The sequence below is a fragment of the Crocuta crocuta genome, unplaced genomic scaffold (genome assembly GCF_008692635.1).
Source record: "Crocuta crocuta isolate KB4526 unplaced genomic scaffold, BGI_CrCroc_1.0 scaffold55, whole genome shotgun sequence".
Lineage (NCBI taxonomy): Eukaryota > Metazoa > Chordata > Mammalia > Carnivora > Hyaenidae > Crocuta > Crocuta crocuta.
Genome location: NW_027530512.1, coordinates 6,336,948 through 6,363,059, shown reverse-complemented (window position 1 = coordinate 6,363,059; position 26,112 = coordinate 6,336,948). Strand labels below are relative to the sequence as shown.

Here is a 26,112-nt window from a genome sequence, read left to right as displayed (position 1 = left end):
AATGCTTATGGTCTTAAAAAGAAAGAAAAAACATTTTACTCTTATTAGAAAAGGTCAGAGCTCTATGGTTCAATAAAGTAAAACACAATATCCACAAACTGGTCAACAGAAAAACATTTAAAAAGAAAATGTCTGTAATATAACAAGCAATTAAGATAAAAATTTTGAAAGATCAACTCTAATAGGATTTAAAAACAAGTGACAACTCAAAATTTTTAAAAAGTCTTGGAAATTGATGTGATAATACTACTTAATAACAAACACAAGTCTGATTCAGTGAAAATTCTAAGGATGAAAACAAGCAACTTTTCAAATAAAGTCAGAAAATCCTATAATATATTCTTCACTAATTTAGCCCTTTCAATGGTAAAATTACCTGTCCTAATAAAGGCACTTGAAGAAAAAAAAATCCTAGATTACTACATTCTGAATATTTTCTTAAAGTTAGTCTTGTATTTTTTTTATATTGTTTCACTCATAGTTTTCATTTTATGTTTATTAAACCACATATTTCCAGTGACAGAATACATATTTGAAGTGGTAAACTTCAGCAATTAACTAATAAAAAATATTTCAAAATGAACTATAAGAAATGTCTGAAATGTATTATCCATCCTTCCAATGAAATTACACATTTCCATCTGAAGTTGTCCAAACTGACTAAATCAATGCTTCTGCAAAGTCTGTGGGAATAACACATTTATTTGCTCGGCTATTTTACATGTAAACGTTGGGTGTCTTTATGAAGGTTTCCAGCAGCCTGACTCTGGATGGCTGAAGCTCAATGCAGTCTTTGAATGGTTAATGGAATTTAAAAGAAACCAAGATTCAGAAATGGTAATCATCAGGCTTTTGAAACTATATACATATATAATAATTTTATACATTTCTTGTGTATATCCTCCAAGAATATATAATAGGAATACAAAAAAAATTTTCAGAACTTCAAACTACTCTCTTAGAATGCCAAGCTTCCCTTACAGTAATTATAAATGACTACAACTCCACTATTATCCTATTGAAAAGAATATAAAATTAGATGCACAAAAGCTATCTGTCTCCACTATAATATTGAGTGATTATGATATAAGACCACTGCACCATTTACAAACTGCATAATTCATGGGCAAATCATATAATTGCTTTGACTCTTAGTTTCCTCATCAGTAAAATGATGATAATGTTCATATACCTCAGGGGGTAAGGGCTTTAAAAGGATAATGCATATGCAGCTGCAAATTATAATGTGCTATATACAATGGCTGGATTATTACTGGAATGCTTCCTATGGGCAGAGTTAGAAGAAAACTCAGCCCCAGCCCCAACCCGACTACTCTCTAGCTCCTCTATAATTCCAGAGCAGGGGTCGGGCCATGCTTGCTAAAGGGCAAGGTCACTATATCTTAAAGGGATATATACATCATTTTGTGTGTCTTCTTTCTTCGCAAGTCGTTGAGGTTGAAACATAAACCCATTCAGGACCGTCTCCTGAATAATCTTGCCACTTTTATTGCCACATAACTAACTGGTGGTAAAATGTGGTCTTGGGAGTACGGGAGAAGTTTTCCTGAGGTCTGGCATAGGCTGTACCCAGCTGGCCAGAGCATTCAGCAGTATCCCTTTCATGTATTCCCTGCCCTAGCAAATTTCTAAGGACAGGTGGGTTTGCTTTACAGCAGGTTTACTTATTCTTGGATCCTTTATTCTGCCAGCAAAACCTCACAAACGAGCCTCATGATGATACCTACCAGCAAGAATGGCTATAAGTGTTGACAGATTTCTAGGGGAGAAAGGAATATATAACCTATTCATGAATTCTGCCAATCTGTCTTAATCTGCTAATGGTCAACAATATTCCTGGACCATATTCATTCATCACAGAAACGATAATATTATCTATAGGCTCTAATTCATAACCTAGCAAATGCTTCATCACAGAAACCCCACAGATTGATTTAATACAGTTGGTAAATGTGGTCTCTAGCTCAGAATCACAAGAATAAAGTTATCACAAAAGTTAATAGAGAATGAGCTCAAATCTGTAGTCAAAGGATCAAAAAGCAAGATGCCTGAGGGAGAGGGAATAAGAAGGAATTTTTAGAAACAACACAGCTTTCAAAATCTGAAAGAGGTAATTTTAGAATAAATCAAGGAGTTACTTTATACGGTGAATCGTAACCAAACCAACCCATTAATTTACAGGAGTTTAAGAGGATTTAGATAGAGTCATACATGGTAGATCCATGGTGTGTAACTAATGGAAACTAGGGATAGCCCTGGACATCTCTAACCTTTGGAGTGTGATGTCAAGGTATCTCTGCTGCCCAACACTTTCCCTCAGCGCCACTGTGTGAATCAGAGCCCTCAGCCAAATGGCACCACACTGACTGGCATCCATCATGTGTCTTGTGCTCTTGCTGGCTGAGAGGGCCCTGTGCTAATGAAACTCCTTGTGAAGTACATCCAATAAAATGCCTCTTAATTGCTTCATTGTCTAATTTGACAGCTTGGGCAATGGATTATTAATGAGCATTCCAGAAAAAAAAATGTATTTGAAACCATCTATCTACTCCAATCCTCCATACCTATATGATTGCTCTTCTCACCTCTCTAAAAACAGCACAGCTCTGGAGCGCCTGGGTGGCTCAGTCAGTTAAGCATCCAACTCTTGATTTCAGCTCAGATCATGGTCTCACAGTCCTGAGACTGAGCCCCACATTGGATTCTGTGCTGACAGTGCAGAGCCTGTTTGAGATTCTCTCTCTCCTTCTCTGTCCCTCTTCCCACCCCTTCAAAATAAACAAACAAACATTTAAAAAAATAAAAACAAACAAAAACAGACGGGCTTTTAAAAGTCTCAGGTTAGTCAAAGGTAAAATGCTAATGTGGTTTCTACCCTACTTATGATAGTATGTGTTGATGTCTTCAATGTCAGGGCTTCCTGGAGGTCATGAGATAGGATCAGATGCTACTAAATGCCATTCCCTCAAAACCTGCAATCACCTTTAAATATGCAATACATTTTGTGTCCTTCAGTAAATAGCAAAACAGTCCAAAGCCTCGGAAATGCAATTACTAGACAATAAAATGGCCTAGATTTGAAATTCCTGGCAACTGTCAAGTGTCATAAGAATTTTTGAAACTTTAGCCAAAACAAAATGAGATGGTACATAAGACACGTCATATTTTTTTAAATTTATTTATTTACTTAGAGAGAAAGAGAGAGAGAGAATGTGAGCAGGTGAGAGGCAGAGAGAGAGGGAAAGAGAATCCCAAGCAGGCTCTGCTGTGTCAGGGCAGAGCCCAGTGCAGGGCTCAAACTCCCAACAGTGAGTTCATGACCTGAGTTGAAATCAAGAGTCAGACGCATAACTGACTTAGCCATCCACTTGCCCCAGCATGCATCACATGTTTAAAAATGGAAATGTAGATCCTATTGTGAAGTTCAAGGATTTAGGAAACTGGTAACACTCCTTCAAGGCTGCTGAGAGAGGAAACAGAAAGGTACTGCTGACAGCCATCCAGCAGCAGTTACCTCACAAATTCTTCATACATTCTACTATCTTGCAATCCTATTGGTGTAGAGACAAACAATTTCTCACATGGGGCCACAACAAGATGTGTATGAAGATATTTTTTGTTGAATGTTCCGTTATTACAACGTTAATCTGAAGCGACCATGTCCTTTCTGGGCAGAAGATGGCCATTGTTCAATAAGAAACTGTCACGTGGAGCCCTGTCCAGAGAGCAAATTCCGATCGGAATTAAAGCTGGGAGTTCTAGTAAGTACTCAAAAGTGGCAAACAATACCAAAGAATTAGAAGATTGTGAGCAAGCTAATAAACTGGGAGCAATTAACAGCACACTAAGTAATCAAAGCAAAGAAGCCTTCATTGACTGGGCAAGATATGATGATTCACAGGATCACTTTTATGAACTTGATGGTAATAAAATAAGCTATTGACATTTTTAAAAAAGTACCAGAAGCTGGAGTTCACAACTGCTAAAAATAGAAGGCTGTGAAGACACTGGGGCACTATACAACATCAGACGTAATGAAACAGATTACTATACAGCCACATAAAAACATCTTAAAAACATAAGGTTGTGTGAAAACAGTAAGAAACTATCAATATTCCTGCACAGTATGACTTCTGTAGATTTTAAACACGAACACACACAAAGTAACATCATTTCCAGAATAGACTTATTTAATAAACAAATGGAAGATGGATCAGAAAGACACACAATAAACATGATACGAGGAATAACTATGGAGAAGGAAGAGAGTGGAATGAAGGGGAAAGGAAATCAAAGACAATAAAAAGAAATAAAATAAAAGGGAAACTTTGCCCCGAGGGATCACAATACTATTGGAAGAAACTAAGGAGTATATATAGTTCAATTCGGTGCACATGGTCTAATGGGAGACCAAATGGGAAGGTCAAAGAAGAAACAAGAAAGCAGAACTAAATATTATCTACTTGATATTGTAAAATCACAGTTAACATTTTTTCATTTTCTCAATTCATATTTAATGATTTTAAAATAGGACATTAATCTTTATGCCGCCACTATTTTAATCTATCTAATGCAGGTTGTATAAAAAGATGATTTACTTTTTTAGCATATAAAATGACACATAAATTCCTCACAAACTGATGCTCACTGATTTGTAGCTTCTTATTCTGTTACATTTGCCTAAAATGTGTCATTATTAAAATCAGTAACATTTTTTATTATTTGCAAGTCCATCCTCAGTGTCAAATTAGTTATCTCTAACTGGAATTCAGTGATTCCAAACTCTATAATAACTTTTAGCTTTAACAATATATTTCTAAATGTGTACATAATTTTCTTCTCTCCTTGTTTCCTTGTGCATAATATTCAAAGGCTTTTACAGATTTATACAGGAAATAGAAATAAAGCCACATGTCAAAAAAATCAGAATCATAATCAAATGCTGTTCTGTAAACTTTTTATTGTTGGTTGATTAGTTGGTCAGTTCATTTTTTTACTCAAAAAATATGTTGTTAGTTTTTTTTCAGTGTCTTATCCTTCCAACATATGATTTAGAAAGCCTGGCTTTGCCATCATATTTTTTAACAAACCTACTACTGGACATTTTAACTATTACCAGGGTTTTATTCTTCTAAGAAATGCTGCAGTAAACATAAAATAAGTGTTTAATTTTTAAAAGGGACCAGGAGGTTTAGAAGCAGAGTCCATTAAAATACATTATGCCTATAAGAAAAGCTAATAAGGCTCAGATATCTTTTGCTCGTTTATCAGATGTCAGCTACTCTTCATTATTCAATGAAGGCATTAAACTGGTTGCAATTTTTAGGTTAGCAAACCACACTGGGTATTTTGTGCAACCAAGTAATAATTGTTTACATTAAGAATATTATTTCCAGGGGCACCTGGGTGGCTCAGTCCATTAAGCATCCTGCTCTTAATCTTGGCTAAGGTCATGATCTCCAGGTTCATGGGATCTGCACTGACAGCCTGCTTGGGATTCTCTCTCTCTCCCTCTCTCAAAATAAGTAACTTTTTCTAAAAAAGAGAGTTATTTTTTAAAAAAAGAATATTATCATTCTGAAAACACCATCTCTGACAACAGTGAAGAAAGATGAGCTGGGGGAAGGTCTGCATATTTCTTCCCATAGAGAAAAAGCAGAACAGAATCCAAAGTCCTCTGCTCTCTTACGACCTCAAATACCATAACTTGTGGGATGAAATACAGTAAACAAAAGCATATCATACAGAAGCATGTAAGACCTGGGTTAAGGTTTATTGCAAACCAAGCCAATCTAATTCAACAAATACAAACGTGAAACACTGAGCTGTGTCCTTAGCACATACAAAAGTGAAGGAGATGACATACCTACCTTAAAGGCACTTATAATCTGACACTGGTGGCAGGAGTTAAAAAGCTATTCTTCTAGGGGAGAGAATATGCTAACATAACATGCTGGCTTTTTTTTTTTTTAACTAAACCCTTTTGTAGGACAGACCGCACATGCCAGAGAGAACAGGATGAAAGTGGAGGCAGATACATGGAATCAAAAAGAGATGGGTGCAGGACTTTACAATATATCCAGATATGAAGAGCATTAGGTCTCTACAATGACCAAAGCAATAGCGATGAAACCCCAAAGGATAAGGAAAGCTAATTTAAGGCCAGATGATGATGCAAAATACTGAACCAAAGGGGAGTCAGAGGAGGAAAACTACATCTTGTTGAGGAAATCATAAATACTTTCAGGTGAAAGATGGCATCTGAAACAGGCATGATATAATGATGGGATGTCCTCAGTCCAAAAGGAGGAAATGGGCATGAGAGCATCTACAGCCCCTGTTCCACAAGTAATGTCTACCATAAAACGAACCTTTTCCTAGCAAGCCTGCTGAGACATAAGGGAACAGAGAAGTTCAATACAGACCTTAACCTCCCAGAACATAAAAACACACACCTTAGTGCAACGTCAGCCTAGGAGCTAATATTCATCCAATGGATGAAAAAGGCACAAAGACATCAGTGCTACCAAAAGCAGTGTCTCAATGATGGCGGGGGGGTGTGGGGGGCACAGTTTTTCATCACTCTTTCTTGCCAATTTCAGACCTGGGAGTAAAGATCGAATGTGAAAATAACTTCAGAGAGAAAAAAAGAGGATTGTAGGGACAAGGTAAGTGAAGGAAGATGTTTGAGCAGATTATTTTGACTTTAACCTGGCTAAACTCAGAATCATCTGAGCCAATGGTACTGATATTTTCTCCTACCTCCCACTGCAGGTGATTTTGATTCAGTAGAGGATTCCCAGAGAGGAGGTCTGGGAATCTATGTTACACAAAATCTCTTCAGGTGATTCCTACATGTAGTCAGGTTTAGACTCACTGGTATAATAGGAAATCCCTGGGCTCCATGAAGATGCAGAATATATATTTTTTCAGCATAAAAATATAGGAAAAAAGATAGATAAATCCCTATATTTCCCTGGGCAAGTCCCTTAACATAACCCTACCTCAGTGTTCTCTTTTGAAAAACAAAGAATGTGGAGTAGAAAGTAATTCAGACCCATTACGGTTCCAAAGTAACATGATTTTGGTGCTTACTTAAGTGAGAGCTTTAAAGAAAAATTAACTCAAGTAAAAAACATCCCATCTGGCCTTACTGAAATACTGTGAAAAAGTGTTCAGATCTAAACTGGTTCCTTTTATAGAATTTCCTTTCTTTTGTATGATCTGTTTTTTCCTAATAGTCTCCTTAAACTCACAGATATGGCATATTTTATAAGGAATTGTTATAAATAATACAAATGCCAGATTCTGTTTTACATAAGCCAAACAAAATAGCAATGGTACAATGTATCAATGTTACAAAGTAGATGTGATTTACACAGGATGAAAAAACTTTAAAAAAACATTCTTTAATTTTTTTAAATATTTGTTTCTTTTTGAGAGATAGAGACAGAGCATGAGCAGGGCAGAGAAAGAGGGAGACACAGAATCCGAAGAAGGCTCCAGTCTCCAAGCTGTCAGCACGGAGCCCAAAACGGGGCTGGAACCCACAAACCGTGAGATCATGACCTGAGCAGAAGCCAAGTATTTAACTGAGCCATCCAGGCACCCCTTGACGTTCTTCAAATGTTCCTGAATTATGTCCTGCTTGGTTGGGGGCTGTTTACTTTGTTCAAGACAGTTTTAGCAGCTCAAGAAGTGCTGATGCCATCAGTGATTCCCTGATACAGGTTGCTCCTTTGATCACTCAGCCCCTAAGAATAATTCATGGCTCACTGTAGGTATTCAAAAACTATTTCTTGAATGAATTAATAGATTCACAGATATGCGAAAAATTTTTCTTTGCACAAGTTCTTTCCAGTGGCTCTTAAGCTATATATTTCCATTGACAATTTAGTCTCCTTAATATTCTAATACAGTTCTTACCCTACAGTCTTTGTTTGTGAGTGTAAATAAATTCTAGTACCAATGGGGGAAGGTGGGTGGCAACAGTCTCCACACCAATAAACAATTCTTGGGACACGAGCTGATTGTATCCCCAGCTAGACCCCCAAGACCTGACCTTTACTGCCTACCTGCTTGTATTCACCAACTTTTTTTTAAATTTTTATTTATTTTTGAAGGAGAGAGAGAGACAAAGCATGAGCAGGGGAGGGCCAGAGAGAGGGAGAGACACAGAATCTGAACAGCCTCCAGGTCCGAGCTGTCAGCACAGAGCCCAACACAGGGCTGGAACCCAGGAAACGCGAAATCATGACCTGAGCTGAAATCCAACGCTTCACCAACCAAGCTACCCAGGTGCCCCTTGTATTCACCAACTTCTGTCCCACAATTTCCCTTAAGCTCTTCTTTCCAGCTTATCTCTTAACTCAGGCAAATGGAAAGTGAATCCACCCCACAAGTGACAGCCACTGTCCTGACAAGACCTCCTACAGCCCAGACAGCCTGGCCCATTTGAGCTTAGCCTCAGACTCACACCTGCACAGATGGACCGCAGGGCAACCGCTAGAATGACTCACAACTACCTTTACCTCATTATCATATAAAATCTCCACCCAAGGAGAAGCGCAAGCCTCACCCACATAACACACAATGTGTGGACAAGCATGTTTCCTTTAGATGCATGCACACCTTTATGCCCGCCTCGACATACTATGACAAGGCTTCCCTGTCTAAATATTCATCCTAATCCTGAATAAAAGGAATCCATTCACCCATGCGCTGGAGGGCTTTGGAAGCCATTCCCCTGGATCTCCTTATTTGCTTCAAATCAAGTTTTGTTTGTGTGGCAACTCCATCAGGTAGTTTCTGACTCACCAAAGAGTGAGCTCATGTTGGTTTGGTTACAGTTGTCAACTCAGTTCTGACGCTATCCATCTGGAGGTAGCATGAGATTCCATAGTGAAGGGTTCAGTCCTACAACACCAACCCCCTACCCCTGACTCCAGACACCAGTTGAAAGCACAGGTTGTTACCTGTACTTCTGACCTACTGGCTACAGACTGGAGGCTTCTGCTAGCGTCATGGGTTTGATTAATTTGCTAGAGCGGCACACAGAGCTCAGAGAAATATTTTCTTTACTAGATCACTGGTGTACTCTAAAAGGATATAACTCAGAAGTAGCCAGACCGAAGAGATAGATGCACAGACAAGGTATGGGGGGGAAAGCACAGAGTACCGTCTCCATGTGCGCTTCTCTCCCAGCCCCTCCACACAGTCACCAACCCTGTCCTTTTGTGTGTTTATGGCCGCTTCACTATAAAGTCCTTACTGATTAAATCCTTAGCCATTGCCAGATAATTCAACTTCAGGGCCATCCCTTACCTAGAGGTTGAGTGGTTGAGCAGGAGTCCTGAAAGTTTCCACCCTCCTAGCACCTGGATGGTTCCCATGGCAACAGCCTCCACACTAAGGTTACTTAAGGGCTTTCCAAAAGTCACTATTAACATAACAAAAGACACTTTTATTTCTCTGATCACAGAAAATTCCAAGAGTTTTAAGAGACCTGTGCCAGGAACTGTGTCAAATACACANGTACCTAACACTGTATACACTGTTCTTCCCATACTTACATACTTATGATAAAGTTTAATTTATAAAATAGGCACGGGGAGAGATGAACGACAATAGAATTAGACAGTTATAACAATGTACTGTAATAAAAGTTACGTGAATGTGGTCTATCTTTCTCCCAAAACACCTTATTGTATTGTACTCACCCTTCTTGTGATGATGTGAGATGAGAAAATGCCTATATAATGAGATGCAGTGAGGTGAATGACACTGGCATTGGGAGGTACATTGGTGGTTAGGCTACGATGGACCTGACATTGCATCAGGAGGAGGAGCATCTGCTTCTGAAAGTATTTAACTGTGGGGAAGTAGGAAACCACAGGAAACAAAACCTCAGGAAGGAAAACCAGGGACAAGGTGGGACCTGCTTTAAGTTTAGCCTTTAATCACAGTCAGCATTTAGTTACACTTCAGAAAAGATTCCTGAGCTCTTCTAGAACCTACCTGCAAGTGCTGCTTTTCTGCATGACGTCAGCTCGATGATAGCCAGAGAGTTTGCAAAATCCGTCATTACTATAAACTACTGGCCAATCCACAATCTGGGCGTTTCCCAGTAAGAAACTCGATTCTAAAAAAAGAAAGAAGGAAAAGGAAGTTTTTATCTGCATTTAACAATGTACTTCTTTCACTGAAATGAAAAGACAAATTCATAGGTAGACAAACACAACTATCGTTATAGCACAAAAAATAGAACCTATTCTTGAGATTGACATAGTCAGTTTAGCATGATTATCAAATGAGATCTGCAATAAGTACAAGATTTGGATACAAACAAAACCCCATGGAAAAGAAGCCAGTTTATAATAGCTCTTTGCATTCAAGTATATTCTAAGCTATGAAAAACAAGTACATTTAATATTAAATAAATGTCAATGACTATAATCATACCTAAAAGATTAATTTATTAAAACTAGGGCTATAGTCACTTCTCCACAGACTGAGAAAATGAACTTGATAATATTGAAGCAAATTTGTATGACTCCTCCAAAAATTCTATCATTATAATTTTGACATGATGGGACAAATTGTCCACTGGATTGATCTTGAGAAGACTAATTTAAAATAACAGAAGAGTCTTTTTTTAAATAAAATTATTCAAAGATATTCTTTTCAACCACATTTTACACATAATTTGGAAACTATCCCTGTTCTAAATGAAAGGAACATCTCTGGTCTATTTTACATGGAGAAGTGGTTTTGCACTGTATATAAAAATTAATACAAAAAAATNTCTCAGGATTCTGTACTGACAGTGTGGAGTCTGCTTGGGATTCTCTCTCTCTTTCTCTCTCTCTGCCTCCCCAATCCCCAGCTCATGATCTCTCTAAAATAAATAAATAAATATTAAAAAATAAATACGTAAAATAAAGAGAGTACATTTTTAAAGGAATACTAAGAAGAAAATAGAGTACATTTTTTAGGGAATACTATATATACTTCAAAAATTCAAAATATCTACCAAAAAAAAAAATCTCTTTTGAACTCATGTTCAAAATAGTATACTAAAAATAGAAATTAACTTAAGATTTTAAGACTTGTGATTTTCAGTTTAGGAGCACCTGAGTGGCTCAGCTGGTTAAGCACTGACTTCAGCTTGGGACATGATCTCACAGTTCATGGGTTTAAGCCCTATATTGGGCTCCCCACTGACAGTGCAGAGCCTGCTTGGGATTCTCTCTCTTTCTCCCTCTCTCTCTGTCCCTCCCCCACTTGCTTGCTCTCCCTCTCTCAAAATGAAAATAAATAAAGTTTTAAAAAAGTAAACAATAAAGACATAGGCAAGTCGAAAGTGAAAGTGTGGGGAATATACACTACACAAACACTAAGCATAAGAAACCAAATGTGGCTTTATTAATGCAAAATAGAGTAGTCTTAAAGACAAGAATAATAGAGATTAAAAGGAGGAATTAATAACAAAAGGATCAATTAATTAGGAAGACATAACAGTCTCAATTGTATATAAAAGTAATGAAACAGCTTCAAAATATATGAAAGATAAAAATGACATAACAAAAAGCAGAATTCAAGAATTTCACAATAAAAATGGAATGTTTAATCTCTCCCACATCAACTGGCAAAATAACCAGATGTAAAAATGTTTGAGGATATAGAATATTGAAACACTATCAATTCTACCTAACCAACATTTATAGGATACTCTACAGAATGCTATAGAATACACATTCTTCTCTAGTGCACATGTAACTTTTACCCAGACAGATCAGATTTTGAGTCACAAAAATCAAGTCAATAAATTTCAAAATATGGAAATCACAGAGTATATAGTCTGACCTTAAAGCAATCAAATTAGGAAACAGGTTGGTCTTTTTTAATTATCTAAAAAAAAATCTACACTATTGGATATTACCCAATTCCCTTCTAAACTGATGGGTTTAAAGAAGAAATCAAAAGAAATTTAGAGGGTATTTTTAACTGGACATTAATAAAATAACAACACATCAAAGTTCGGGAGATATAGTTAAAGCAATACTTAGAAATTTATCACTTTAAATGTTTATATTTTAAAAGATGAAAGTTTTAAATCACTTTTCTAAAGTTTTATATGAAGAAATTAGAAGAGCTATTATACCCAAATTAAATATGAAGAAACAAAGATCAGAATGCAGATCAACAAAATAGAAAATAGTCAAAGAAAAGTGAACCTCAACAAAGTCAAAAGTTGGTTCTTTGGAAACATTAATAAAAATGATAAACCACTAACAAGTCTGATAGTTAAAAAAAAAGAATGAGAGAGAGAAAACACAAGTTACCAACATTAAGAATAAAAGAGAAGACATCACTGGATATATTACAGATAGCAAATGACAATAAAGGTATAGTACAAATAAGTTTTTGCCAATGAACTTTAAAACTTTGATGAAATGAACAAAATTTCTGAAAAAGAAAAACACTTTAAAACATTGGCACAAAAAGAAATTGAAAATCTTAATATTTAATATCTATTAAGGGAAAACTAAAGGCTCCAAGCTCAGTGAAATCCTTCAAATATTTAATTTTTTTAATGTCTATTTATTTTTGAGAGAGAGTCAGAGTTTGAGCAGGGGAGGTGCAGAAAGAGAGGAGACACAGAAACCAAAGCAGGCTCCAGGCTCTGAGCTGTCAGCGCAGAGCCGGATGTGGGGGTCGAATCCATTAACAGCGAGATCATGACCTGAGCCAAAGTCAGAGAGTCTTAATCGACTGAGCCACCCAGGTGTCCCCTTCAAATATTTAAATAAGTCATAATACAAATATTACACAAACTCTGTCAGAAAATATATGAGGAAACATTTCTTAACTTCTTTTATGAGGTCATCATTATCATAATACCAAAACCTGACAATGGCTGTTCAAAAAGGATTACTGACAAATAGATCTTAGCAATGTAGTTGCAAAACTCCAGAAGAAAATACTGGTAAATGGAATTCAGCAATAAATATATAATAACCAAGTAGGGTTTAGCTCATGAATGTAAGGCTGATTTATCATTATGAAATAAATCAATGTAATTCATTTCAACAGAAGAAAAAAATCATGATATTTCAATAGATGCAGATAAAAGCATTTGACAAAACTCACACTCATTCATGATTAAAATCTCTGAGCAATCTTGGATATGAAGGAAACTTCCTCAAACCAATAGAGGATACCTACTAAAAATCTATAGCTAACATTATTCTTAAGGGTAGAATATTGAATAACATCCCCTTAAGATCAGAAAAATTTCAGGGATATATATTCTCAACTCTTATACTNAAAAAAAAAAAAAAAAAAAAAAAAAAAAAAAAGGAAAAGGCAAAAAAAAAAAAGATATAAAAACTGGAAAGGAATATGTAATGATTTTGTATTTGCAGATGGCATGATTGTTTACAGAGAAAACCCTAGGGAATATTTAAAGGAATATCTAAAATTAATAAATAAATTTAGTGGGGCTCCTGGGTGGCTCAGTTGGCTAAGCATCCAACTAAGCTCAGGTCAGGATTTCATAATTCTTGAGTTCAAGCGTGGCATCAGGCTCTGGGCTGACAGCTCGGAGCCTGATGCTTGCTTTGGATTCTGCGTCTCCCTCTCTCTGCCCTTCCTCTGCTTGTGCTCTCATTCTCTCTCTCTCTCTCAAAAATAAACAAGCATTAAAAAAAATAGTAATAAGTGAATTTAGTAAGGTTACAGGATATAAAGTTAATATAAAAGTTAATTTTGTTTCTATATACTAGCATTAGACAATTGCAAAGTGAGAAACAATTTCACTTAGAATGATATAAAAATATATAAAATGCTTAGAAATAAATTTAACTTTCGACAAGCGTTTGTGTTGTGAGGAAGGTGCAAGCATCCTGTCATTGGTGGATCTTTTACCTCGAATGAAGGGCACCAAAGTCCTTACTAAGTAGTTTGTCTGACACTGAGACAGACCTCAGGATAGCTGCGAAGATTCCAGGTCGGCACCTAGACGCAGGTGAAGCTATTATACACTCTGCTGAGATCGCCTTTCAAGAGTGCCTGCTTTGGATGTTGCATCATAGAGTCCTCGTTATCCCTGACATCAGGGAGAGCCATGTGCTCCAGGACTGAAAGCCTAATCTGTAAAATGTATTCACTAAGTAAGTGGAAAATGAGGAAAAGGAGGTCTGAAATTAACAGTACTTGGTAGTGAAAGAAAGAAGGATTATTACGTTCTACTTTGGGATACAATCATCCTTTACCTTACATACAGAGTTTCCGGGTTTCTAAGATTTTATCATCTTGCTTTTTTATTTGCTCTGGTTTTTGGCTTTTTCTTTTTTGTACCTCCTCTCTCTCAAAAGTAGAAACACGTTTCTTCCTTCTCATTAAGGGAAGCAGTATTTAACTTCGGTCACATCTTTCGGCACTTGCCTAATAACCTTCTTACTCAGATTTCCTCATTTTTAAAAATAATTTAAGACTTTTTAAAAACAAAGCTAATTTTTTCAGCTGTTAAACATTTTTCAGGGTAGGGAAATCTGTACTTCCCCGTCTCTCAAACATAGGAGGGCTGAAGCCAAAGGACTCTCAACCCCAAGAGTCTGGGAGGAAAGGAGACGGAGTCCACTAGGAATAAAATGGGAAATGCAGACGGCCCCAGATGTGCGTGATTGCAAACCGAGGGAGACAAAACAGAGGCACTGAGTGGAGGAATTCCCTTCTGCGGAGAAACAAAGGGAAGAGAAAGAGCAGCTGGGGAAATGTAGGACCGTATCTGGACAAGCGAAAAACGCCACCGGGAAGGAGAGGGATCTTACCATCCTATCTCTAACTGCAGGGCTTTCTTTGGACTGGGGCGGGCTGCCCTGTTCGCGTTCCTGGGAAAAGGGGAGTCACCTGCGGTTCCGGGGTACGTCGGGGTGCAGTCGGCAGCAGGAGAGTCCGGTCCTCTGCCCTGAAATGCTACGGCACAGCAGCGGGAGCACATACTGGGCGGCAACGTTGGCGCGCACAGAGCGGGAGTTTGGAACTCAGCTGGGCGTGGAATGTAGGAGAGCGCAGAGGGAGAGGCCCACCGCGTCTGCACCTGCGGCGCAGTGAGGTCGGATCCAAAGGAGTGATTTGGCACACCTGGTCCTGGGGGTCGCGTTTTTCGCGCCACAACCACCAAGGCGGGGCCCACAGTGAAGGCCTACACCAAACCACGCCCATCCGCGCTAGACAGCTACTTATCAACTCCAGCTGGATAGAAGCTGTGGAACCAGACGGCCCCCTCCAGGCCAGCACAGTTGCGTTGCCTGGATTAATTCTAGGTCAATTCTTGTTATTTAGATATATTCTCCCTTTTCTTGTTTCCTCCATCCTCTAGGATGGTTACTCTAATTAGTGGTTTGCTTAAACACACATATTTAATTCATTTCTTCATGCATGTTCTACACCTCCTTCTTTACGTTCTTTTCTCTCTCTCTGGAATAATCACCATATAGTCTCTCTGGGTAACTTTATCTTTATTTCTGTTTCCTCACTTCCTTCCTTATTCTCTCTCTCTCTCCCTCCCTCTGGAAGCCTTTTAGTTCCTCTGCCTGGTTAATGTTCATTTTCTTTTTCTTCCTGCCCCTGTCATTTCTTTCTTTGTATATGCTCTTCCATCAGCACCTCAGCTACCCTGTTCTTTACTTGTAGCTGGGGTTCCTGGTTTTATGTTTTTATATTGTCTTTTGTTTTGGGGGGGATTATTTTTGTTTTGTTTGTGCGCTTGTGTGTTTTTGTTTCCTGTTGATTTGTCTCTTTTTCTAAGGCTACTTCAAGGAACAAATCAAAGCACACCTGGTGGAGGGCCTAAAAGATCACTACAAGTAAGGAAACAAGATAACCAAGGTCACAACAACAGAGAGCAAGTAACATTTTCCAAAAAACATCTCCTGCCAGGCCCTGAAGAGTGTATGAGCCCACTTTAATATAGCAGTACTCACAGGTGCAGAGCACATAAGAGCTTTTAAAACTTACAAGAGACAGAAAACTAGCCAAAATAACAAAATGGAAGAATTCTCCCCAAAAGAAATTAAGGAAGAAGTGACAGCTAAAGAATTGATTGAAACAGATATAAGCAACATAACTGAACAAGATTTAGAATAATAGTCATAAAATTAATCACTGCTTGAGAAAAGCATTGAAGACAGTAGAGACTCCGTTGCTGCAGAGATCAAGGATCTTAAAAATAGTCATGATGAATTCAACAAAGCTATGAATGAGGTGCAAAATAAAATGGAAGGAGCCACAGCGTGGATTGAAGAGGCAGAGGGGGGTTAGGTGAATTAGAAGAAAATTATGGAAAAAGAGGAAGCTGAGAAAAAGAGAGAAATTGATTTAGGAGCATGAAAGGAGAATTCGAGAACTGAGTGATGCAATCAAACAGAACAATATCCATATCATAGGAATTCCATAAGAAGAAGAAGAGAGAGACAGGGGCTGAAGGGGGACTTGAACAAATCATAGCTGAGAACTTCCCTATTCTGGGGAAGGAAACAGACATTGAAATCCAAGAGACACAGAGAACTCCCCTCAGACATAACTTGAATCATCTTCTACATGACATATCATAGTAAAACTGGCAAAATACAAGGATAAAGAGAGAATTCTGAAAGTAGCTAGGGATAAATGGGCCTTAACATACAAAGGTAGACACATAAGGGTAGCAGCAGACCTCTTGACTGAAACTTGGCAGGCCAGAAAGGAATGGCAGAAATTCTTCGATGTGATGAACAGGAAAAATATGCAGCCAAGAATTCTTTATCCAGCAAGGCTGCCATTCAGAATAGAAGGAGAGATAAGGGTTTTCCCAAAACAAAACAAAACAAAAAAATTCAAGGAATTCATCGCAAGTAAACCAGCCCTACAGGAGATCCTAAGGGGGACTCTATGAGGGAAATGTTGCAAGGAACACAAAGTACCAGAGACATCACTACAAGCATGAAACCTACAGATAACACAATGACTCTTAACCCATATTTGCAATAATAACACTGAATGTAAATAGACTAAATGCTCCAATCAAAAGACACAGGTATCAGAATGAATTTAAAAAAAAAAAAAAACCAAGAACCATCTATTTGCTGTCTGTGAGACTCATTTTAGACCTGAGGACATCTTCAGATTGAAAGTGAGGGGATGGAGAACTATCTATCATGCTACTAGAAATCAAAAGAAAGCTAGAGTAGCCATACTTATATAGACTTTAAAGCAAAGACTGTAACAAGAGATAAAGAAGGGCATTATATAATAATTACAGGGTCTTTCCATCAGGAAGAGCTAACAATTATAAATGTCTATGCACTGAATTCAGTAGCACCCAAATTTATGAAAGAATTAATCACAAACATAAGCAATCTTACTGATAAGAATGTGCTAATAGCAGGGGGCTTTAATACTCCACTTACAGAAATGGAGAGATCAACTAGACAGAGAATCACCAAAGAAACAATGGACTTGAATGACACATTGGACCAGATGGACTTGACAGAGATATTTAGAACTCTACATCCCAAAGTAGTGGAATTCACTTTCCTCTTGAGTGCACATGGTACATTCTCCAAGATAGATCACATGCTCAGTCCAAAGCAGCCCTCAATAAATATAAAACAATGGAGATCACACCATGCACACTTTCAGACAATGCTATGAAACTTGAAATCAACCACAAGAAAAAGTCTGGAAAACTTCCAAAAGCATGGAGGTTAAAAAACATCCTACTAAAGAACGAGTGGGTCAACCAGGCAATTAGAGAAGAAAATAAAAAAACATATGAAAACAAATGAAAATGAAAATATAACAATCCAAACCCTTTGGGATGCAGAAAAAGGCAATCCTAAGAGGAAAATACATCACAATACAGGCCCATCTCAAGAACCTAGAAGAAACCCAAATACAAAATCTAACAGCACACCTAAAGGAACTAGAAACAGAACAGGAAAGACGCTTCAAACCCAGCAGAAGAAGAGAAATAATAAAGATTAAGACTGAAATAAACAGTATAGATTCCAAAAAAAATACAAAAGTTGAACAGATCAATGAAACCAAGAGTCGGTTTTTTGAAAAAATAAGCAAAATTGATAAACATTTAGCCAGGCTTCTTAAAAAGAAAAGAGAGAGCACCCAAATAGATAAAATCATGAATGAAAATGGGTTTCTTACAAACAATCCCTCAGAAATACAGGCAATTATCAGGGAATACTATCAAAAATTATATGCCAACAAACTGGACAACCTGGAAAAAATGGACAAATTCCTAAACACCCACACACTACCAAAACTCAAACAGGAAGAAATAGAAAATTTGAACAGACCCATAACTAGTGAAGAAATTGAATCAGTTATCAAAAATCTCCCAACAAACAAGAGTCCTGAGCCAGATGGCTTCCCTGGGGAATTCTAACAGACATTTAAAGCAGAGTTAATACCTATCCTTCTTAAGCTGTTCCAAAAAATAGAAATGGAAGGAAAACTTCCAGACTCATTCTATGAAGCCAGCATCACTTTGATTCCCAAACCAGACAAAGACCCAGCAAAAAAAGAGACCTATAGGCCAATATCCCTGATGAATATGGATGCAAAAATTCTCAACAAGACACTAGCAAATCGAATTCAACAGCATATAAAAAGAATTATCAACCATGATCAAGTGAAATTCATTCCTGGGTTGCAGGACTGGTTCAACACTCACAAATCAATCAATGTGATACATCACAGTAACGAAAGAAAAGTTAAGAACCATATGATCCTGTCAATAGATGCAGAAAAAGCATTTGACAAAATACAGCATCCTTTCTTAATAAAAACCCTCGAGAACATCGAGATAGAAGGAACATACTGAAACATCATAAAAGCCATTTACAAAAAGCTCACAGCTAATATCATCCTCAATGGGCAAAACTGAGAGCTTTCCCCCTGATTCAGGAACACAACAAGGATGTCCACTTTCACCACTGTTTTTTTAACATAGTGCTGGAAATCCTAGCATCAACAATCAGACAACAAAAGGAAATAAAAGCATCAGTATTGGCAAAGATAAAGTCAAACTTTCACTTTTCGCAGAAGACATGATACTCTACATGGAAAACCTGACAGACTCCACCAGAAGCCTACTAGAACTGATCCATGAATTCAGCAAAGTCGCAGGGTACAAAATCAACGTACAGAAATCGGTTGCATTTTTATACACCAATAATGAAGCAACAGAAAGAGAAATCAAGAAACTGATCCCATTCACAATTACACAAAAAACCATAAAATACCTAAGAATAAACCTAACCAGAGATGTAAAAATATGTATGCTGAAAACTATAGAAAAGTTATGAAAGAAATTGAAGAAGACACAAAGAAAGGGAAAGACATTCCAGGCTCATGGATCAGAAGAATAAATTTTGTTAAAATTCAATACTACCCAAAGCAATTTACACATTCAATGCAATCCTAATCAAATTTGCACCAGCATTCTTCTCAAAACTAGAACAATCCTAAAATTTGTATGGACCCACAAAAGACCCCAAATCGCCAAAGCAATCTTGAAAAACAAAACCAAAATGGGAGGCATCAAAATCCCAGATTTTAGCCTCTACCACAAAGCTGTAATCATTAAGGCAGTATGGTATTGGCACAAAAATAGACACATAGACCAATGGAATAGAATAGAGAACTCAGGATTGGACCCACAAATGTATGGCCAACTAATCTTTGACAAAGTGGGAAAGAGTATCCAATGGAAAAAAAGACACCCTCTTTAACAGATGGTGCTGGGAGAACTGGACAGCAACATGCAGAAGAATGAAACTAAACCACTTTCTTACGCCATACACAAAAATAAACTCAAAATGATTAAGGACATGAATGTGATACAGGAAACCATCAAAACCCTAGAGGAGAAAGGAGGAACTTACTTTGACCTCAGGCATAGCAATTTCTTACTCAACACATCTGCAAAGGCAAGGGAATCAAAAGCAGAAATGAACTATTGGGACCTCATCAAGATAAAAGGCTTCTGCACGGCAAAGGAAACCATCAACAAAACTAATAGGTAACTGACAGAATGGGAGAAGATAGTTGCAAATGACATATCAGATAAAGGGCTAGTATTCAAATTCTATAAGGAACTCACCAAACTCCACTCCTGAAAAACAAATAATTCAGTTACAAAATGGTCAGAAGACATGAATAGACACTTTTCCAAAGAATACATCCAGATAGCCAACAGACACATGAAACGATGCTCAACATCACTCATCATCAGGGAGATACAAATCAAAACCATGAGATACCACCTCACGCTGGTCAGAGTGGCTAAAATGAACAAATCAGGAGACAATGGTGCTGGCGAGGATGTGGAGAAATGGGCACCCGCTTACACTGTTGGTGGGAATGCAAACTGGTGCAGCCACTCTGGAAAACAGTGTAGAAGTTCCTCAAAAAGAGCCTAAATATCCATCAACTGACGAATGGATAAGGAAGATGTGGTTTATATATACAATGAGACTACTACTTGGCAGTGAGAAAGAATGAAGTCTGGTCATTTGTAGCAACATGAATGGATCTGGAGGGTTTATGCTAAATGAAATAAGTCAGGCAGAGAAAGATAGATACCATATGTTTTCACTCATATGTGGATCTGGAGAAACTTAACAGAAGATCATGGGAGAAGGGAAGAGGAAAAAAAAAGTTACAGAGAGGGAGGGAGCCAAACCATAAGAGACTCATAAATACTGAGAACAAACTGAGGGTGGATGGGGGAGTGAAGGAGAGGGGAAAGTGGGTGATGGGCATTGAGGAGGGCACTTGGGATGAGCACTGAGTGTTGTATGGAAGCCAATTTGACAATAAATTATATTTTAAAAAGAAAAGAAAGACAGAAATTTAACAAAAGATGTACAAGATCTCTATAATGAAAACGAAAAAAAAAAAAATTCCCCTAGTTAAATTGCATAACACCTAAACAAATGAAGAGCTATGCCATGTTCATGAATTGAAAGACTGGATATTTTTAAGACATCAACTCTTTGCAAATTGATCTATAGACTCAGTATAATCCCAGTGAAAACAGCAGTTGACAAAGTAATCATAAAATGTTACGAAAATATGAATTACCAAAAATAACCTAAAATAAAATCTGAAAAAGAAGAACCAAGTTAGGAAAACATACAACCAATAAAACAAATTTAAAAATTCAGAGATAGACCCTCACTAAAATGGTCAACTGGTTTTTTGCATAGATGCCAAAGCAGTTTAATGGGTAAAGAAAAGTCTTTCCAATAAACTGTGATAAAACAACTGTATATCCACATGAGCAAAAGTTGAACCATCACTGCTACCTCACACACACACACACACACACACACACACCAATTTAAAATGGGTAATAGACCTAAATACAAAGGTGAAAACTAAAAAGAAAACACAAGAAAAAAATCTTAGCAACATTAAGGAATTCAAGAATTTCTTACATAAGACTCCTATAGCAATTACCATAAAAGAAAGTGTTGATAAATAAATTAGACATCATCAAATTAAAATCAAGTGGTTATTCAAGGACACTGTCAAAAAAATGAAAAGGAAATCCATAGACAAAGAGAAAATATTTATAATACAGATATCTGAGAAAGAACTCCTAGCCAGGACACACCAAAAAAAAAAAAATCCTACAAAAGGATAAATGACCCAGTAAACAACATAGGGACATGACTTGAACAGACATTTCACAAAAGAAGATAAGCAATGGCCAGTAACCACAAGAACAAGATGCTCAGCATCATCAGGCAACAGGGAAATACAAATTAAAAGCACAATGATGCATCACTCCTCAACCACTAGAGTGGCTGTAAAGGCTAACAGTACAAAATGTTGATGAGTGTGAAACAACTGGAACTCTTCATAAAATAGTAATGAGAATAGAAAATGCAACAATAACTTTGAAAAATAGTTTCCTGTAGAGTTAAATATTTAACCATGACCAAGAAATTTCATTCTTAGGCATTTACTCAAGTGAAACAAAAACATATGTTAACAAAAAGACTTGTAAGAAAAATGTTCACATCAGATTTATTCATAGCAGCCAAAAATGGAAAACAATGGAAACGTCCATCAGCAAGAGAATGGATTAAAAATTGTGACATATTCACACAAGAAAAGCCACTCAGCCTAAAATGGAACAAACTAGTCACACATGCAACAGCATGGATGAGGCTGATAAACATTATAATGATTGAAAGAAACTAGAAGCTATCATTTCATTCAGATGAAGTTTAAATACAGGCAAGACTAAACTATAGTGAGAAGGATCAGCACAATGATTGCTAAAGGGGATGGTAGGGAAACTGATAGGAAAGAGGCAAAAAGAACTTTCTGGGGAAGGTCATTGTTCTCTATACAGAGGTATAAGCTACACAAGTGTATACATTTCTCAAAACTAATTGAACTGTACTTAAGATCTGTGTGTTACCACTAATAAATTAATTCCCTCAAATTTAAGAGAAAACACAGGAAGAAGAAGGACCAGAGATTCAGAAGTTTTAGGGAAACTGTGGAATTTGAAATGGACCTTAGCTATGAGAATCATAATACTACCTTTCCTTGGTATATAAGGTGGTTAGAGTAGAGATTAAGATGAGCTTATTCCCACAAAAATGCTTCATAAAGTATAAAATCTTCTATAAATATGACATTTTAATTTATATATAGCATCAAGTATAAACAGTTATAATGTAATCATCAAAAACTAACTTTTCTCCTCTTAGCCCAGGCTGGGGCCTAATCAGTTTACTCTCGCTAATCCATATACTTCCTGACTGGGAAACTGTAGCAGTCCATTCGGCCACATGGTCTCCCTGACTCAACTGATCTTACTTTTTACACTAATGTTCACTGTCCCCCCTGAATTCCTGCCTCCATCATCCTACTACTCCTCATCCAAATAGACTCCCAAGTGCTTACATCATCAAATTGTCTCTCAGACTTAGAAAGCCTTCTGAAATCCAGCTTCACCCTCCCTACCTATACAAATATATTTCTCATTACTCCTAAAGTCTATACTATTACAATTAAGTCAGTTTTCTCATGATGGCCCCAAAATATACTCACTCATGATGCCTACTGTCCACTTGAAACACTTTTCTCCCATCCCTTTACCTATCAAACCCTTTCAGAACCAGAACCATTCAATGAGTACCACTCAGCCTGCATTCCCCTCTGGCGACCACCGTATCTGTCTCCAACCCCTCACTGGACAAACTTTCTGTAAAAGTTGTACATTCTCATTGGTTCCATCTTCTCAGCTCCTATTCACACAACTCACTCTTATCTGGTTCTTACCATACCAGGACAACCAAGATCACCAACAGTCTCTACATGCTACCAAATCCAAAGGATGCTTTTTACTCATCTCACTTGACAATTCAGAAGCCCTGGTAGCCACTCTCTCCTTAAAACTTCTCAGTCTTTAGCTTTCATAAAATGACTGTCCCCTGGTTCTCTGAACAGTCCTCCATTTCCTTTGTAGGTCCAACATTCTTTATCCAGTAAGTAGATACTTGAGTTTCTCCACATCAGTTCCTCTTATACTTCACCTGTCTCCGTAGAGTCAGTAACTCATTACTCTATATCTCCAGACCAGACCTCTTTTATAAACTCTAAATCTTTATATCCAAGTTGACATAGATATCTTGTTAGATATCTTAAGTGGACCTCAATATAATAGGCCCATGACCTTTTATTACCCCAAATCTGATGCTTTCCCAGTGTTTCCTATCTTAGAGAATGGGGTCACCACCCATGCAATTATGTATGCCAGAAATCTTGGAGCCATCTTTCAATATCCTTCTTATTATCCCCATACCTAATCCATGACCAAATCCTACTAATTTTCTCTCTTCAAATTTTCAAATCTCTCCATTTCTCTGGATCCTCACTATCATCTCCCAAATCCAAGCTTCCATTATATCTCCCCTGGATCACTCCAACATCTATCTAATTGTTTTACACCAACCTTCTCTGAGATTTCTTCAATGGATTGTCCACACTGAAGCCAAAGCAGTCTTTCCAAAATCCAAATTCGATCATGTCCTCTACACTTATTTTCCTTATGTTTTTGTAAGCTTCAACCTCTTCCATCATAGGGCCTTTTAACTTGCCATCCTCTTTGCCTAAACACCATTCTTTTCCTTACTTATCTGATTGACACCTGCAATTATTTAGCTCTTAACTCAATTGTCATGATCTCAGTAAATCTTTCCCTGACCTTCTGACCAGGTCAGCCCTAATAATTTCAGACATAACACATCTCTTCCTCATAACCCTTATCACAGTTTCAGTCTTAAACCTATTCGTATTATGATATGATGAATGTATGTCTGCCTGTTGGGCTATAAGCTCTATACAGACAAAGCCTATATCCATTTTGGTCCCATTTGATCCCCCTACCTAACCCGGTGCCTGGCACATAGTGCACGCTTGCTTGCTGGTTGGATATATCAATAAACAAATGAATTAATGTACTCATACAGGGATCTCTTTATATAATTGGTATCATGAAATTTAGTATGCAGTGCCTCTCTAAATACTTTATATATGCTGCTTTTTAACTTCTTAGATAATATAGTCCTAAGGAGTCTAAATTTTGTGCCTACTGTGCCTACAGGAGTTGCAGCAGAGTAATTATTTATTGACTGAAATAATTGCCTGTATCCAAGGAAATAGAAACCAAAGATCCTAAAAAAGAACTATACCATAAACATCAAAAAAAGATCCTCTTTTTTACTCTATTTCAATTTTTTGGTGCACTAGTCAAGATGCATTAAATCAATTTTATACCCCAAAGTAAGAGTTATATTTCACAATATCCTAAACACCCCCAAAGTCTTGCAGCCCTCCCTCTGTCATAAACAGACTTGATTTCAAGACATTTGTTAGGATTTGGATTAGGAGCTCAAACTATTCCTAGTTAACTCTGCTATTAAAAATATTAAACTGCTCCCATCATACCATTTTCAATAATGAGAAAATTAAGACTCCAGCTCAAAAGGGCCTAGCTATGATCATTCATTTATTGTTGATATATTACTTCACTTATATCCTAGTAACTCCATGTAATAAGAAAAATAAAGCAACCTTTAGCAGAGCCCATACTCTGTGCTAGGCATTGCGACAGATTATCTACCTGTTATCTATAGATTATTGTACCTGCTTTCTCTAATCTAGAAAACAACTCCATTCTGTGATGAGTCAGAGATTCACCAGGACCAGATTCTCCAGGAGCAGCAACTATGACAGAGATTCTCTAAATTCTAATTCTTGACTGAGATATTTGCAAATTCAAACTTTTTTAGGTAGAATTGTGTCTTTTTTTTTCTTTTGCTGGAATAGGAAAGTAGGAAATAGAAAAGTAGGACTTCTAAGAATGAAGTCCTAATGCAACTCACTATAGGGAGGATTAATTGTCATTTTAGCTTGAAAACAGAGTTGTTCAAGGGGGAAATAAACCCACAGAAGTTGGAATCAATCCCATTTTTAATAATATATACTTGATTTTAACCAATAACCATAGAATATGGGCTATTCAGATATTTACCAGCTATACATAAGTATTCACTAACAAATTCAATCAGACCTAACAACTCAGAAGGGAGTTTTTTTAAACCAACTTAAAAATTAATAGTCTAGGAAATATGGTATCCAATTATCTTTATGCTTCAAGTTTGATATTATCCATTTAGACCCTCAGAGGGTGAAGTAACTGTGTGTTCACTAGCCCTTACCTCAAGGTCTTAACCATTGCATGTTAGCAATATGTACTCTGGGTTTATGGTGGACAAGCTTAAGAACTGCTTTTCTCATTTCTGAATGTTTTATAAAACTGTAATTGAGAAAATCAGCCTCAGTGCCAGGTACTTCCTATAACAAGTCGTCAACTGGTAAATATTCATAACAATCAAATTACCACAGAGCCAAACTTTCTGCCAGCACTTGGGTCCCTTCTCATTACTGCCAAGGGAACTACTCTGAAAAACCCAGGGAGTTTTTATTAGGTTTTTGGTT

At 37.2% G+C, this 26,112-nt stretch overlaps 1 protein-coding gene across 1 annotated transcript in view; it reads right to left on the bottom strand.

Moving 5' to 3' along the window:
- Positions 1 to 26,112, bottom strand: part of KCNH5 (potassium voltage-gated channel subfamily H member 5) — a 308,389-nt gene that overhangs the window by 265,645 nt on the left and 16,632 nt on the right. The window contains exon 2 of the mRNA XM_077767083.1: positions 10,039 to 10,162. Coding sequence (XP_077623209.1) covers positions 10,039 to 10,162 — 124 coding nt within the window. The remainder of the gene's footprint in view (positions 1 to 10,038; positions 10,163 to 26,112) is intronic.